The following is a 15,428-nucleotide window of genomic DNA, read 5'->3' on the forward strand; positions in this document are numbered from 1 at the left end:
GTCCAAACCAACCAATTTCCCATTATTGGAATCAAAATACTAATTTTTCGATTTCTCAAGCCTTCGTAAATTGTGAAGCCTGCGAAAACCAATCACTCACCAACAACGTCGATGGACCGGAATCAGAACTTTCCGACCACCATCACCGACTTGGATGAAGATTCTCTCGCTCACTGCGCTTCATTCCTCAAGCGCCACGACATCTTCAATCTCGCCGGCACCTGCAAATATCTTCAACAAGTCGCAAATTCCGACTCCATTTGGCAACGCCTTTACAGGTTCTTCACTCTCTTTTCTGATTCCATTCTCTTCTTCAATGAATTACCACCCACTCAACATTCAGGATTCTGGTTCTGTTTCTATAGGGAGCGATGGCAGCATCAATTACCACCTCTTGCTTCTTCCTTAGCTTCAGGAGGAGCTAGGAATGCCTACTTCGCTAGGCTTTCCACTTTGTATCAGTGCAAGTTTGAAGATCCTTCCGTTTCTAGTATCTACACCCAATCCCAGCCTTATGGCCCCGCGCTTTTGGATAGCGATAATTTATTCGTTTCCCAGGTACTGGTTTGAATTCTTTTTGACATTATATATGGGACTTTTTGTTTTTTCTTTTTATTCTGGGGTGCTTTCAGTTTTGTTGTCTACGTTGTTTGGAGTTGATCACAAGTGAATTTGACTGTTTCTAGTCGTCCACCTTTTGATTTTTCTTGTTGATTAGGGTTCCTCAATTCACATGGTGACTACCTCCAAAAATATTAGCAGAAAATTTTCTCTTGCCACTCTGAGTGATCACAATGCGCGTATAACTTGTATGAGGTGAGATGTTGAGTATTTGCCTTGAGAATTGGTATTAACCAATATTTGTGAACTTCTACTTCTGTGTTAAATACTATCGTTGTGCTTTTGGTTGTAAAATTGCTTTGAGGTATCTTGTGCAGGATAACTTTCTCGAATTTAACCCTTTTTTTATTTTTTATTTTTTTAAAATGGTTGTTTCTGTCCTTTGCTGCATTGAACTTGATGAAATGTGCTCTAAGAGGCCCATGCTTAATTTGATGGTTTCACTTCTAGCTGGTTGTTGACCCTGATTTCATATGCAGGTCCGGCCCATGCTTAATTTGATGGTTTCACTTCTAGCTGGTTGTTGACCCTGATTTCATATGCAGGTCCTTTCCCCTTCATGAAACTTCATTTCTTAGAAGTGAAGGGCAAAGATCAGGAAATTTTTTGGCAACCTCAAGTTCTGATCACTCAATTCGATTGTGGTGGAAGGTACAGGCTAATACAATATCATTTTCTTATACGACAGAAATCATGAATTGGTCCTCCTATAAATTCTCTTGCAGTCAGAAGAAGTAGATATTCGTTACCTTTTTGGGCACTTTGTTTTTTTTCCTGTCCATACTTTATTGGGTCAAATTTGAAAATCAATTGGAAAATTTCATGAATTATCAAAATTTTGAGCCCATATCACTATTCTTTAATCGTTTAATTTCGAGGTCTAAATGCCCTTAAGCTTTTGAAAATCTTTTCTGACAAAGTTATGTCCCAAACTCCTAACCCTGATCTGTCCTTGCCTTTTTTAGGGTTCTTGTCAGAAATGTTTTCGAGGTCATAATGGCCCAGTTTCAATTCTGTCAGATAAACTGTTAGGTGATGGTAGCGGCAAAGCATTGGCCAGTGGAGGAGAAGATGGTACCGTTCGCATTTGGTCTCTTAGTTCCAGTGGTAAGCGAGGCAAGAGGGCTTTAAAGGTTACACTACATGGACATGAAAAACCAATTAAATTAATGTCAGTCGGGGGGGTAAGCACTGTTCGCTTTATTCTTCTTATAAAAATCCTTGTTTACCACTTGATTCTTTGTAGAGCTTGATGATGATTTTATTTTATTGGCTCTGATAATTATGTGGTGTATTAGTATAATATATGCCTATGTAGTATGCCTTCCCCTGTTCTTCACGTTCTAAAGCTTGTAGTAAAATTCTCCCTAATGAGCATTTTCTAGATCTTTTATATCCACATCAGAGCCCTTTCTATCCCACATCAGTCGCCGGCTCCTTCCTTTGTCATTCATTGCCTTGATAAGATGGTCCGTGACTTCTTTTGGGAGGGTTCTTGGGGTGGGTGGTATGCGCAATGTGAAGTGGGTGATTTCTCAACGACCTCAGTATTGGGAACTTTAAACATCGTAATTCTGCCCTTCTTGCAAAGTGAACTTGGTGTTTCTTATCATAACATGATGCTTTATGCCGGAATCTCATTGTGGTAAAATACTACTCCCTGGATTGCATTTGGCCCACTTCTATCTCTCGTGGTTCTTTCAAAGCTCCCTGGAGGTTTATTTGTTGGTATACTAGTGTGGTTGCTGCTCGTTTTTGTTGTCGGCTTGGTGATGGTGCTAATACATCTTTTGGCATGATTCTTGGCTTATTTATGGTGTTCTCTCCACCACGTATCCGCGGCTTTATTGTCTTTCACAATAGTTGGAGGTAACTATGGCTAATGTCTAGGTTCCATCTACTAATGCTTGGGATTTGAACTTACGTTGTAATCTTATGGAGTTGGAGATATTTGAATAGGCTTCTTTATCACAATTTTTGGCTTCTATCATATTGCATTCCTCCTCTGATTTTTGGTTGTGGCCTATTGATCCATCTTCCAGCTTTGCTGTTAAATCTCTTATGAATGATCTGGTGAGTGCAGTGGATTCATCTTTGACTGACCATTATTCGGTGATTTGGAAAGATAGTATTCCCAAAAGGATTAAAATCTTTCTTCGGGAGCTTAATTGGGGGGCTATCGATACCATTGACCGTTTACAACGCAGAATGCCATACATGTCTCTTTCACCCTCTTGGTGTCACATGTGTTGCAAACATGCTGAATCATTGGTGCACTTGTTTTTTCATTGTCCTTTTGCCACTACATTTTGGGATATTGTTTTGCTTGCTTTTGGATGGTCCTTTACATGTCCTAATTCCATCATTGATATTTTGGCTTCCTTGTTGGTGGGTCATCCTTTTGGTGGTACTAAGAAGACGGTTTGGTTGGTTCTCTTGCTTGCTTTCTTTTGGACTTTGTGGGGTGAAAGGAACAGTTGACTTTTAAGTTACTCTTTTTCTTCTTTTAATCATTTTATGGATCTTGTTCTGTCAACTGCTTTGTCTTGGTGTAAGATTAGGCATCCCTTCTCTCATTTCAGCTTATTTTTTTTAGTCAGTAATTGACGACCGCTCCTGTAAGCACCTTTTGGTGTTTGGGGTTCTCACCTATTTTTAATGAATTGTATCTTTTACCCCCAAAAAAAAAAATTATGATAGCAAGAGAACATTGACTTGGTTATAGTCTTGAAATCCTATCTAATATCATCAAACCTAGATATCAGAAGGATATGGAATATTGAGGCTGGTTGAATTTGCAGTGGACCTGTAGTGCATAAAATTACTTTGAAACTTAGATTCTGCCATCCAAAGCTGTATTGATAGTATTTGGCTGTCGTGTTAGTGCTTTGCCGATTAACTGTGATTAGTTCCTCATAGTAAATTTGTGTCGGCATGTGGATTATCCCAGAACTTTGTAACATATGCCTCAATTCTTGTAGTATATGCATCTCTGTTATTGCTCATAGTGTTCTCTTCTTTTGTTCCTTAGAGAGAACTGCGATGATACATGTTAACACTCTTTTTTTTTCTTTTCTTTCTTTCTTTCTTTCTTTCTTCTTCTTCTTCTTCTTCTTCTTTTTTTTTTTTTTTTTCAATGCATGCAGGCATAAGACGTCTCTTTTGGTTAGCATTGCAAGAGATTCCAAGGTACTTCTACAAATTTTTTAATTATATGTAATTTAGCATTTTCTTGAGCAAGTTCAATATTAGGGGAGGTGAGAGGTTTATTGTCATGTTCTTTCTCGTAAACAAGCTAAGCTAACTGTGTTGTCATAATGTTTTTGAACTTTATCTTTGTTGACTGGTGCTTATGGCGACACCATGACATAATTAAGGTGCTATGTTATACAGCAGTTCAGTTGTCTTATTTAACTCGCCAGCCCTGGTTATTTTATTTTATTAGAAAGCTAGGAGCAGGTAGATTAAGTGAAAACTGAGAAATCAATTCATGAAAATTCTGGAGTGCTTTTAGCAAATACTAGCAAGTATACAAAGTGTATGGCATGCGTAAAGTGGAAAAGAATTTCTTGGCCCTTTAATCCTTTTGAGTTTAGATATACGGATGCTTGACAGAAACATCGAGGTTGAAGTTTATAGAAACATCAATATAGGGTGGAGTGGATGTTCTGATCAACCAAATAATTTATATAAATTATTTCAGTCAATAAATAGGTATTTACATTTCTGAATTAAGTTATGGTTTTATAGTTTTAGTTGGGTTTTAATTTATTCCCTTCTTTCTTCTTGACTTGTATTGAGATGGAAGTAGGTAAGAGTTTGGGATGTTACATCAACTATCCGTTCGTCTTGTTGCGTTGGATTAACTTCTCTTGCTGGTGCTCCTATAAACCTTAAGTGCCATGAATCATTGGTCTATGTTGCTACGACTTCCTCCGTTATTGCAATTGATTTAAGGACTATGCAGAAAGTTCTAACTGCTGCAGCTTATCAACCGTTTTTATATTCATTCGACATGATTCCCTCAAAATCCGTACTATGCACAGGTGGTAGCGGCAGGTATGATTCAGTTCATAGTCACACCACGCGCAATGTCCATATTTCTTTACTTTAGAACTGACCAATATATAGCCTATCCAATACTAATACAAAATATATATTGGCTTGAGTATTATTTTTAGTTTATTATATTTTGGTTTCTAAACTTTTGTAATTTATATTTTAGTATCTGAATTTTCATGACAACCATTTTTGATCTTTAATTTGATTATGTATATTTAATGTGTTGACTTAGGCATGTATTAAAGCTGCTTAAGCTAATTAAGGGAAACGGAAATTGACAATTAGAATAAGGATAAGGGCCATATAGTTTATTTTTGTAGAGTTCAATACTAAATAGAGTTTGTTGAAAGTTTGTGACCAAACGTTATGAATTTGAAACTTTAAGGATAAAGTAGAATAAATCTGAAAGTTTAGAGCCTCAATTCCTTGTTGGAGGAGTTTCTTACCCATTCCCTGTTTTGGTTTGATTTTCTTTGTGTTATTGTGTAGGGTTTTTGGGAGAAAGGAATAACATACTTTTTAGAGGGATTGAAAAATTATGTGGAGTTGTGGTTCCTTTCTAGATTTCATGCTTTTATGTTCTTTTCATTTTTTCTCAATAAAGCTCTGACTTTTTATTAAATAACATAAAGCATACTGTTTCGTGCAGTGCAAAGCTTTGGGATGTAAGAAGAAACCAGGATGTTCTTAAACCTAAACCATTAGCTGAATTGGATGGACATAGTGGACCAGTGAACTTCCTGCACATGGATCCCTACAAAGTTGTTACGGGATGTCCAGATGATGTTTATGTACACGTCTGGGAGGTCAATTCAGGCGCACCGGCGAATTCTTTGAGTTGTTGGTTCGGTGACTATAAAGAGGGCAGCACGACATTATCCTCAATTGCTGCTGATGGGTGTAGAATTGTCACTGCCTCTTATGATGGTGATATTGGAATTATACGTTGTATAGATTATACCAATGCTCTTCGTCCGATCATTAAACACGACGAGGTTGTCTCAAAATTTTGGGATTCACACTGCTACAGTGATAGCGATGATTCAGATCTTTAATACATGTCATCAGTGAGTTGCGAGGGTTTCGTTTTCTCTTAGTTCCTACCGTTATTTAAAGCCGTAACTTCTCTTTACGTAGGTTTTAGAAGGAATGAGTTTTTTTGTTGTTGTGGTGGTGGTGGTGGTTTGTGTGGATTGTAGATAGTATAGTGGGATATACAACTATTGAAGGAATTAAAGTGAATTTGAGATGGCAGATTCTTTCCCCTTGCAGTGATAGTTGAAACTAAAGTAATTCCTATCCCAGAGCTTACCATTTTATGGGAAACAAAGTTCATTGATAGTATGCAATTTACAAAAGGGAGAAATCACAAGTTACAGAAGAAAAAATTTCCCCATATTGGATAATAGAGAGCTTAAGCTATACTCGTTGAAAGGAAAAGCATGTTTATACCAATGTAGATCATGCAAAAGAATGTAATCAATTAGGACTTCATGGAGTCTTTCTTTGTCTTGAGAAATGTTTCAATTTCTTTCTCATCAGATAGAACAAAAAGGCCTTGTTTATGTTTAACCACAGAAGAAGCTGTTTGGCCTCCTTGAAAGGGTGATGTCTAAACACAAGTTTAAATTGATTCAGACCTCTTCACTCAATGTTGAACTAAAAAAGGACTTAGCAAGCTATCATTTTCATGAAACGAACATCTCCATTACTTTTTTCACTTGATTCGGAAGAGAAAGTGCCATGTAATTCTCTCTAAATAATTAGAGAAAAATAGAGGAAAAAAATGAAATAGCTGCCCAAATTGATGAATGTTAACTATATTTGATCTAAATATTCCATTCATCTTGTATTTAATGAAGTTTAGATTAGCAATATATGATAACAATCTTTTAGTACAAAATTAATAGCTCAATGGTAATTGATACGATATTTTTCATTAGAGATTGAAAGTTTGATTTTCATAATTGTTGTACTTAAACAAAGTCTAAATTAATTTCTGATTAACAAAATTGAGTGTACCAAATTTATAATTTTAATTGTTATAGTTAGTCTAAAATTTTAAAATAATTAAGGAGAGAAATTAGTTTCTATTTTCCAAAAATATAATGTTTTAAAAGATAATTCTCTCTTCTCTGCAGAGGAAAGAAGAAGAAAAAGAGGAGGAATCAATAATCTAATTTTGTTGCAAATTCCAATGTCCTGGTTGACTCGTCAAGAGACAACACTGGACTCGCTCCCACTCAATACGATCATCTCCGCCATTCTTCTTCCTCAATTCCTCTTCAATTCCTCTTCAATTCTTCCTTAATTGTAATGGGTTTTCTTCTGAATCCATAACAGAACCATAATCATCTCATAATCACATCCATTTCCTCCATCTTCTCCATTTCCAATCAATCAATCCAATCCAATCTAAAACCCTAAAAATGCCCACCACCACCTCCGCCGCCGTCGCCGCCGCGGCGATCCTCTTTCTGTTCATCATCGCCACCGCCACTTCCGCTCCGATCCTCGGCCTCGATTCATTTCTCGCTCAGCAATCTCGCTTCGACCCACATGCCTCCAACGACACATTTCTCTCCCTCTCATCGTCCCTCAAGAAATCTCTCTCGGTTTCTTCTTCTCCTCCTCCTCTCATCCCTGCTTTCATCTCTTCTCTCCTCTCTCTCTCCCTCTCTTTCTCTCTCCATGTCCGTCTTGTTGGTGATTTTCCCTCCGATTCATCGACCCATCTTTCCTCTTTCCTCTCTGCTTCTCTCCCTTCTGATCATTTTCATGTCATTGCTCCTTTTGATTCGTATCAACACCGTCTTGCGGTTAAACATTCTCTCCATCTCGATGTATCTCATGCCCCCTCTTTGGCTTCTCATCTCTCTGAGATCTTGAAATCTGAAATCTCTAATACTGCTTCTAGCCTCCGATCTTCGCTTCTTGCTGTTCCTTATGAGTCTGTGGACCGTGTCATAAAGCAGGATTATGAGAAGGAGAAATCCGGTCAAGGGGTTTACATATATTTGCTTAATTTGGGCTCTCAATCGAAGCCATATGCTTACAATTATGTCCACGGGGAATCATCCCCTGGTTTTACCAAGTGTTTAGGAAGCATTTGGACTGGTGGAGAAAGGTATTTGTGGGTTGATTTGGGTGCAGGGCCTGTTGATTATGGACCGTCGCTTTCTGGAGATGGGGTTCTTCCTAGAGGAGAGTTTCATCCTTTGGCGACCTTGCATGGCCGGCCGAAGTCCCAGAAGGCGCTGCTGGCGGATTTGGCATCGTTGGTTTGGAGTGCTTATCAGGTTCATTTAGTTCCTTCTATGAGAATTCCTGTTCCTTTTGAGAGTTCATTGGTTGTTCAATTTGTACACATATATGGATCTGAGAGTAGTGATGGAGGTGATTTGGATTGGAAGTCTATTGAGAGAACCTTGAGGGATGGTGGGATGTTGTTGGGTGAGCAATCTTTGAGCTTTAAGACTTATAGTGTGAGCTATGCTAAGTGCCCAATTTGTGCTTTTGCCATTTCTCGGTCTACGAATTCATATACTTCGAGGTTTTTGTTTGATAACTATACTTTGATTGTGAACGAGTATTTGGATTCTAAAAGATTGCATCAGATTCTGTCTGATTCTGCTGAGGAGTTTAGAAGGGCTGGATTCCCCGAGGAGGAGGAGATGGCTAGAGTGATTCCGGTCTATGTTTTCGATTTGAATTTGAATACAATCTTGTTGCTTGATCGTTACCATCAATCTGTGGCATTTACAGACATGGTTATTGCTGTAAGGACTAAGAATACTCAGACTGTGAGTGATTATAGCTGTAATGGGCGCCATGTATTTACACATACAAGGGACCTTGAGAGGCCACTTATTGGTTCAATTTTACAAAGTATGTGGGGAGTGTCGCCTACCCACTTAGCTTGGAGCTCAAGGCACAACGACACCATTGTCGATTACTCGTGGAGCATCGGGCAAACTCCTTTTGGTCCATTCTCAGAGGTATCATCCTTATCTTTTGTTCAGAAGGATGCAGGGAGGAGAAACCTTATATTGACAACATTGAATAGCAGTATCACTAGTGCGATTGATGTTCTTAACTCTGTAGCTGCTCATGGTGGTGATAGAAATCTGCTAAAACCGAAACAACGCACTGAGTTCATACAGCGGTGGAATCTTTTCAAATATAAGCTGGACAAAGTGGTGTCTGCAATGTCGCATTTTGACTTCGAGATGGCTTTGTATTACGTAAGATCTTCAGATCATGACCTTTACACGCTTCACTCCATCGTCTACAATGCATCTCAAGAACTGGAGGCATCGTTGGTTTGCTTTAAAGACCCTCCATTTCCCTGGGGTTCTGTGTCAGTATCTGTAGTACTTTTCTTTGCTTTCTTATATGTTTACACAAAAAGGGATAGAATTTTGAAGAACAAAAGGAAGCAATTTTGATGCTAATTAATGGGTTGCAGAGTATGTATTACCGACAGCACATTATAAATGTAATTTCTTTGCAGAGTTAGATCGAAGCATTAGGATGTTGAATTCCATCACTGAACCGATTACTTTTTTGATTTGGCAATTTGCTTGAGTTCTGGGTTATTACTTTTCTGTGATTCTGCAATATTTGAGATTCATGTAGTTGTTTTCTCTTGGTTTATCCATATTCGTTATAGAACAGATCTGAATAGAGAAGAGGGAAATGTTGAATAGTTGGTTTACTTATGTCCACAAAAATACAAAGAAAACTGTCGACCGATCGAGTCGAGTTCTAACTCCCATATTAACATGTTCAATACGATGATATTAACAATGACATGAAGCACACTTTCAGGCTGCTTTGAAACGATGAAATGTGCCATTGAAGTACGAATGAAGCTCACTTTCTTGCAGCTCTTTGTTGGAGCTGCAAACTAATGGTACATCTGTAAGTCTATCACAGAAGATATCTCCAAACTCGTCAAATACACTGTCGAGCTGCACTCGAGTCTTTGCCTCTTCTCCATTATCAGCCTCATCCACTGAGAGATTTGAGTTGGTCTCGACCAGTTTCTTGAAAATTGATGATCGAAGAAGGAGGTCGAGTGCTGATGCAGAAGAAGATCTAGCATAAGCATTGAGCGGGGCGTTGCAGCTCTCGAGAAGCTCTTGCTTTTGAAGGGAATGAAAGGAATCGATGTCGTAGTGATGGTTTTTGAAGAGTGAAGTTTCATCAGCTGGGATTGAGCTGGAGTTGCAGAGCTCATTGTGGGGGTCTGTTGCCATATGGGCTTCGCTCTGGGTGGCGGATGGCGGCGGCGGAGGCTTTAGCCAGGCCATGTAATTGCTCCAGTCGAAGTTGGTGACTGCATTGATCCCTCGGTATTCAATAGCGGCCATATCATAAGCTCGAGCAGCTTCTTCTTGAGTGCCTGTGGTGGAAAGATGAAACAAATTTGTGATTAGTATTCAAATTCAACATGACAAATCTTGTACTCTTTACTCTATAAAAGAGAGTATTAAGAGTAACATAAATTTAATGGTTATATTAATTGTATTTCTGAATGACTTAAATTTATCTTTTTTCCACTAATTTGACATTATACTTTCTATGTTATTAGAACAAACGATATCTACAAATAATTTGATTTGATCTTCTTTAACCTTTCACCAATTACTAAGATGACTAATTTATACTTAAAACATTCGAGTAGTGAAGAACATAGTTATGTTAATGTTTTGTTAGAAGAGTTATTTTAAAGAAATATTTTTTTGTCCCTAAGTTTTGTATATAGTTTCTATTTGGTCTATAAAATTTAAAATATTATGCTTGTACTTAGTTTTGAGGTTGGTTTCTATTTGTTAACTATGTTTCAAAATTATACATTTTTTATACTTAGTTTTGAGTTTAGTTTTCATCTAGTTATAGGCTTTGAGTTTTACATTTTTATGCTTGAGTTTGTATTATGTCCGCTTCTAGTCCTTAATGTTAATTTTCTATTAGTCAATTAAAAATTGAATTACTTATAATTAAATTACTTTTCAATAATTTGTATTATTATTTTTTTTTTGTTTACTATCAGGAATAGAACCACAGACCTCGTGGTTACTAACACACTCATATGTCAATTGGACTTAAAATTTGGTTATTGAGCTATGATGATTTGACCGCTAATTTTTACTCGGTGTTAGAATTATTTCAAAAATCAACATCATAATTATTTTAAATTAAATAGTGGAAAGTTAACACCAAAGACCAAAAGCAAGTATTAGTTAATCAAGAGTAAAACTGAAATCTAGGCCAAATGAAAACTAAACTCAAAATTTAAGGGTAAAAATATGACGTTTTGAAACCTATGGATCAAATAGATACTATACTCAAATACTCTTTTTTATTTTTTTTATTTTTTTTTAGAAAAGAAACATTTTAGTCAATAAATGAAATAAGAGAAGACCCCAACTAGATCCATGAAACTATCAAAACTAGAAAATGAATCTCAGAAAAGATGTTTATTACGCTCACCGCATAAAATCTAGAGAAAGACGCGAATAATAGCCAACCAAACAATCTTCCGTGTACCATAAAACAGATGACGCTTTGTGATATTATACTCAAAATTTAAGAACTAGAATGTAGCTTTTTCATTATTTTATTTATATATCAAAGTATACATTTTTTTAATATAATAATCATGAGTATTTGAGTTAGTTTGTGCACAATCTTCTTACAATATAATAATCATGAGTACTTAAACCTATTATTCCCTCTGAGCTAGATTCTTATTAGCTATTAGGTGAACCCAACCCACAAACTAAGGCTTAATTTTGAAAAATATCGTCAAAATAGGCAAAAGAAAATCATTATTAAATAATTTTTTAATAATAAGAAAGAAAATAAACTTTTTGTTTAGAATTACTCACCGTAAGTTCCAAGATAGAGGTATTTGTTCCCATAAACTCTCCCTATTCTTGCTTCCCATCTACCATTGTGATGGTGCCTGCATTAATTAAACATAAATTCACCAAAATTTCTATTTGATTATTTCCCCTTTTTGATTGGCTGTATAAATAACTTTCTAAGGAACATCACCAAATATAAGAACAAAAAAAACCTTCACCTTGCAACTCCTCTATACTTTGATACACCTCTTGAGAAGCCACTGCTCTTTCTGAAAACAAATCAGTTTATCATATGTAAATCAGACTTAATTAAGCTAATTAAAAACCTAATTATAATCTTTAATTTCAATCCAAAATTACCTTCTTAAAGAGGCTAAATATTCCTCCTTTGTCATTGTTTGCATTATCTCAATCTCTTTCTCATACTCTGATATCTACATTCATTAAATGAGATTGAAAATATTCATATTTTTTCAGTATACATATATTTAAGTAATATTACAAACCCTCAAGTTTAAAGGTATAACGACAACTATTTTCCTTTTTCTTCCTGTTTTGTAGTAATAGTTTATTTGTTAGACCTCGAGTAATATTCAAGTTGTAGCCTATCAACTTAAAATTTTTTATTATTAAGAATGAAAAATGGGTTATTTAACAAGAAGTCTTACAGGGAAATTAGTGATGGTTGTTACACCCCAATACTTGAGTGCTGCTAAATCATATGCTCTTGCAGCTGATTCTTCTTCATCATAAGCTCCTATCACACGTATATATATAACCAAACACATGAGCATGCTATTTAATTAGAGAGATTAAAAAAGGCTTGGAATATTAATTTGAAGTTAATTAATTACTCACCAAGATAAACTGTTGGGAGATCAAAAGGATCGTCAAGATGAGATAGAAAAAACAAAAATTCAAAGAGATTTAGATCGCAATTAACCCCATAAGAAATTAAGTAAAAAGAGAGAGATCTATAAATTTGAAAATATTGTTAATACCTTGTTTGCCCTTCTTCTTCTGTGTCATATTCCAAGAAAGTTTATCCCATAAATGAGCTTCAAATCGACCCGTCCATCTGTGTCTGTTCATTACAATAGAATTGCTATGAGCACAAACGAAGATCATTATGTTTGATAACGTCTTAAATTTTCAAAAATCATATGGTTATCCGATAAACTGTTAATCATAAAGAACATTTTTATTTTTCAACATTGTTATATTAAATGAGAGTGTAGTGTTTTTAAACTTAAAATACAATTTCAATAATAACTTTCATATTTGTTAACGAAACATTTGAAGTCTTAACCAAATTTTAAAATCATAAATAAATAAAATCTAAAAACTTGAGACATATTTGTTAACTATTTGACGGTATAAAATTATGTTTGTTTTTTTTTTTACCCTTTTCTTTTATGGTGGTTTTCATTTAATTTCATAAGTCATTTGAATTCTTAATCAAATTCAAAATAGGAACACAAATTTTTTCATCCTCGCTCTCGTGGGCTTAAAATTTAAAAATATTTGTAAAAATTAGATAACTAAATTAATATATATATATATATATATATATATGGGTAGAAAAAAATATTTATAAGCTTAATTTAGATTTTAAGAATATGCAACTTAGATAACAAAACGAAGAAATTATGAATTACCTGCTAACGCCACGAAATCTTGAACTACGCTTCATAGTGGTGGTCGGAGCTTGATCAGATTGTTGCTTCGGCGACTGCTGCTTATTAGTTTGACCGGTGGTGGCGGCAGCTGGGTCTCTCCGCCGTCTCTTGACACGTCTTATGGCCTGAGTTTGACCTTCCGTCCAACATATTCTTAGATTCTCCTCGTTCTTCAGTACCAAAGCTGTCGCCTCCATTGCTAATTTTCTTCTATACCTCTGCTTTTCTTCACCCTCTAATCTCACTCAGCAAGGTCTTCTTCAATTTCAATATATCTATCTATTTATATATATAGTATATATATCTGGTTTCTTTTTTCCTTTTTTTTGTATTGTTTTCAAAACCTCTTGTCATCTTTCTGTTTTTTAAATTAAAATTTACTTTTAAGACGAAACCAGATTGATGTTAAGTTAAATATTATAATAGTAACAGTTGTTGTTCGATCTTAATTTACTTTCAAATTAGTTCTTATGTATCGAGATAATAGGTCCGTCATTATTTCTAGAATGGTATGATGTTATATTCTCTTTAAATTTGGTATGTTTGTCACATGGGATTATATTGACTTATAATTCTCAACTCTCTCTAAAGAATTTATGTGGTAACTGTATAAAAATGAGTGTAAAAAAGTTTTCATCTTTCACAAATAACACATTTTTTGGTCAATTATTTTAATAGGTTGCTATCTTGGCTGAGATCGATAATGAGATCAAATTTTTAAAAGTGACACATTTGAACCATCAATTTTGTGTTTGGGGAAAATTTCGGTCAAGATAAGGATAGTGACCAATATAAGACTTATAGAGTAAAAGTTTTTAAGATTTTATTGTTTTGATTTTCTAGGTAAGTTGAAAATTTTAAGAGATTTTACGTGTCTTTTAAAGATATTTTTTGAAAAAAGGTCTCGAAATTTAAAAAAAAAAAATCTAGTGTGAACAACTAGAAACCAAAATGGGAACCAAAAGAATAGAAGAGAATAAACCCTCCTTCCTCGGAGGAAAATTGACCCTACATAATGCAATAATAATGGACCAAAAACACTTATTTTTCTCTTCATTTTTATTCAATCTTGATCTTCTTCCTGGCCAATAATCACCTAGAAAGTCCAAAAAGTTGGCCATTCGAATGTAAAAGAAGTTAAATTTTTATTCTGGTCTCAGTATTGATTTTGACCGAGATAGCATCGAGACGAATCATTAAAATAATTGGTCAAAAAGAAAGTTATATTTTGTAAAAGATGAAAACATTTTTGTACTAATTGTAACAATTACCCAATTTTTGTCATCGAAAATATTTTCATTTATTTTTATAGAATGAATCTTCTACTTTTGGTTCATGCGAGATTATGTTCGATCCTTAATAATTTTTAGGTTAAAATACCATTTTGATTTATGTAATCTGGAGTTTGTTTAATTTATGTTCTTGTAACTTCAAATGTCTAATTTTAATCCCTATACTTTTAATAAATCTTAAATTTAATTTTTCGAAGTTAAATTTTTTTTATCAAAATTAGTTAAATAATAATAATTATCATTTTTTTAAAAATACAATATACGATTATGTTTCTAAAAATTATTGTGAAAATATCAATTGATAATTAAAAGTTTTTGAAACAAAACAATAATACAACTATGTTATAAAGACTAAATTTATTTAAAATGAGTGCAAAAACTAAAATTAGACATTTGATAATATATAAATTAAAATTGAATAAATTGTAAAATATAGATACCAAAATAGAGGTTAATCTATAATTGTCCCATTTTTTAAATTAAAATTTACCCCGAAGTCCTTATGGAAACACCATTATTTGTTCTATTAAAATGGGGATTAACTCTATTTTTATTTTTTTTTTGACACAACTCTAGAATTTCTTTCTACCTTTTCTTAACTCAAAATAATTTCATGTTTTTCATGACTTATTTAAAACAAAATATCACACTTATTTGTTAAACTATCATATTTTAGATCGAAAAGATGAGAGACTTCATAATCTTTAAAAATATACGAATTATTCCTATTATTAATTAGGCTTAGGATGAAATTCTATAGTCTATATTATTTTAATGTGGTATTAAAACTAATATAAGTCGAACGAATAAATCTAAAGAGACAATATTGGAATGGAAGTAAACAACAACATTAAAACTTAGGATAAAAGTAAATATAAAAAGACAAGTGGAACAACAGC

At 34.5% G+C, this 15,428-nt stretch overlaps 3 protein-coding genes across 3 annotated transcripts; 2 read left to right on the forward strand and 1 right to left on the reverse strand.

The window, feature by feature from the left end:
- Positions 1-5,948, forward strand: LOC120091060 (uncharacterized WD repeat-containing protein alr2800-like). The gene is made up of 8 exons (XM_039048867.1): positions 1-278; positions 366-558; positions 719-816; positions 1,167-1,272; positions 1,587-1,805; positions 3,769-3,810; positions 4,433-4,680; positions 5,333-5,948. The coding sequence occupies exons 1-8, from the start codon at positions 112-114 to the stop codon at positions 5,736-5,738; spliced, it is 1,479 nt and encodes a 492-aa protein (XP_038904795.1). The 5' UTR covers positions 1-111; the 3' UTR covers positions 5,739-5,948.
- Positions 5,949-6,816: 868 nt separating this feature from the next.
- LOC120091059 lies at positions 6,817-9,281 on the forward strand. Its single transcript, XM_039048866.1, has one exon. It carries the CDS (start codon positions 7,113-7,115, stop codon positions 9,129-9,131), a length of 2,019 nt encoding a protein of 672 aa, XP_038904794.1. The 5' UTR covers positions 6,817-7,112; the 3' UTR covers positions 9,132-9,281.
- A 160-nt stretch (positions 9,282-9,441) lies between these two features.
- On the reverse strand, positions 9,442-13,442 carry LOC120091062 (AP2-like ethylene-responsive transcription factor At1g16060). The gene is made up of 8 exons (XM_039048868.1): positions 13,217-13,442; positions 12,560-12,642; positions 12,417-12,425; positions 12,227-12,315; positions 11,919-11,992; positions 11,777-11,827; positions 11,580-11,656; positions 9,442-10,090 (listed from the first exon to the last, which is right to left on the reverse strand). Exons 1-8 carry the CDS (start codon positions 13,432-13,434, stop codon positions 9,510-9,512), a joined length of 1,182 nt encoding a protein of 393 aa, XP_038904796.1. The 5' UTR covers positions 13,435-13,442; the 3' UTR covers positions 9,442-9,509.
- Between the last annotated feature and the right edge of the window lie 1,986 nt (positions 13,443-15,428).

Source organism: Benincasa hispida, chromosome 11 (assembly GCF_009727055.1).
Source record: "Benincasa hispida cultivar B227 chromosome 11, ASM972705v1, whole genome shotgun sequence".
NCBI classification, from domain to species: domain Eukaryota; kingdom Viridiplantae; phylum Streptophyta; class Magnoliopsida; order Cucurbitales; family Cucurbitaceae; genus Benincasa; species Benincasa hispida.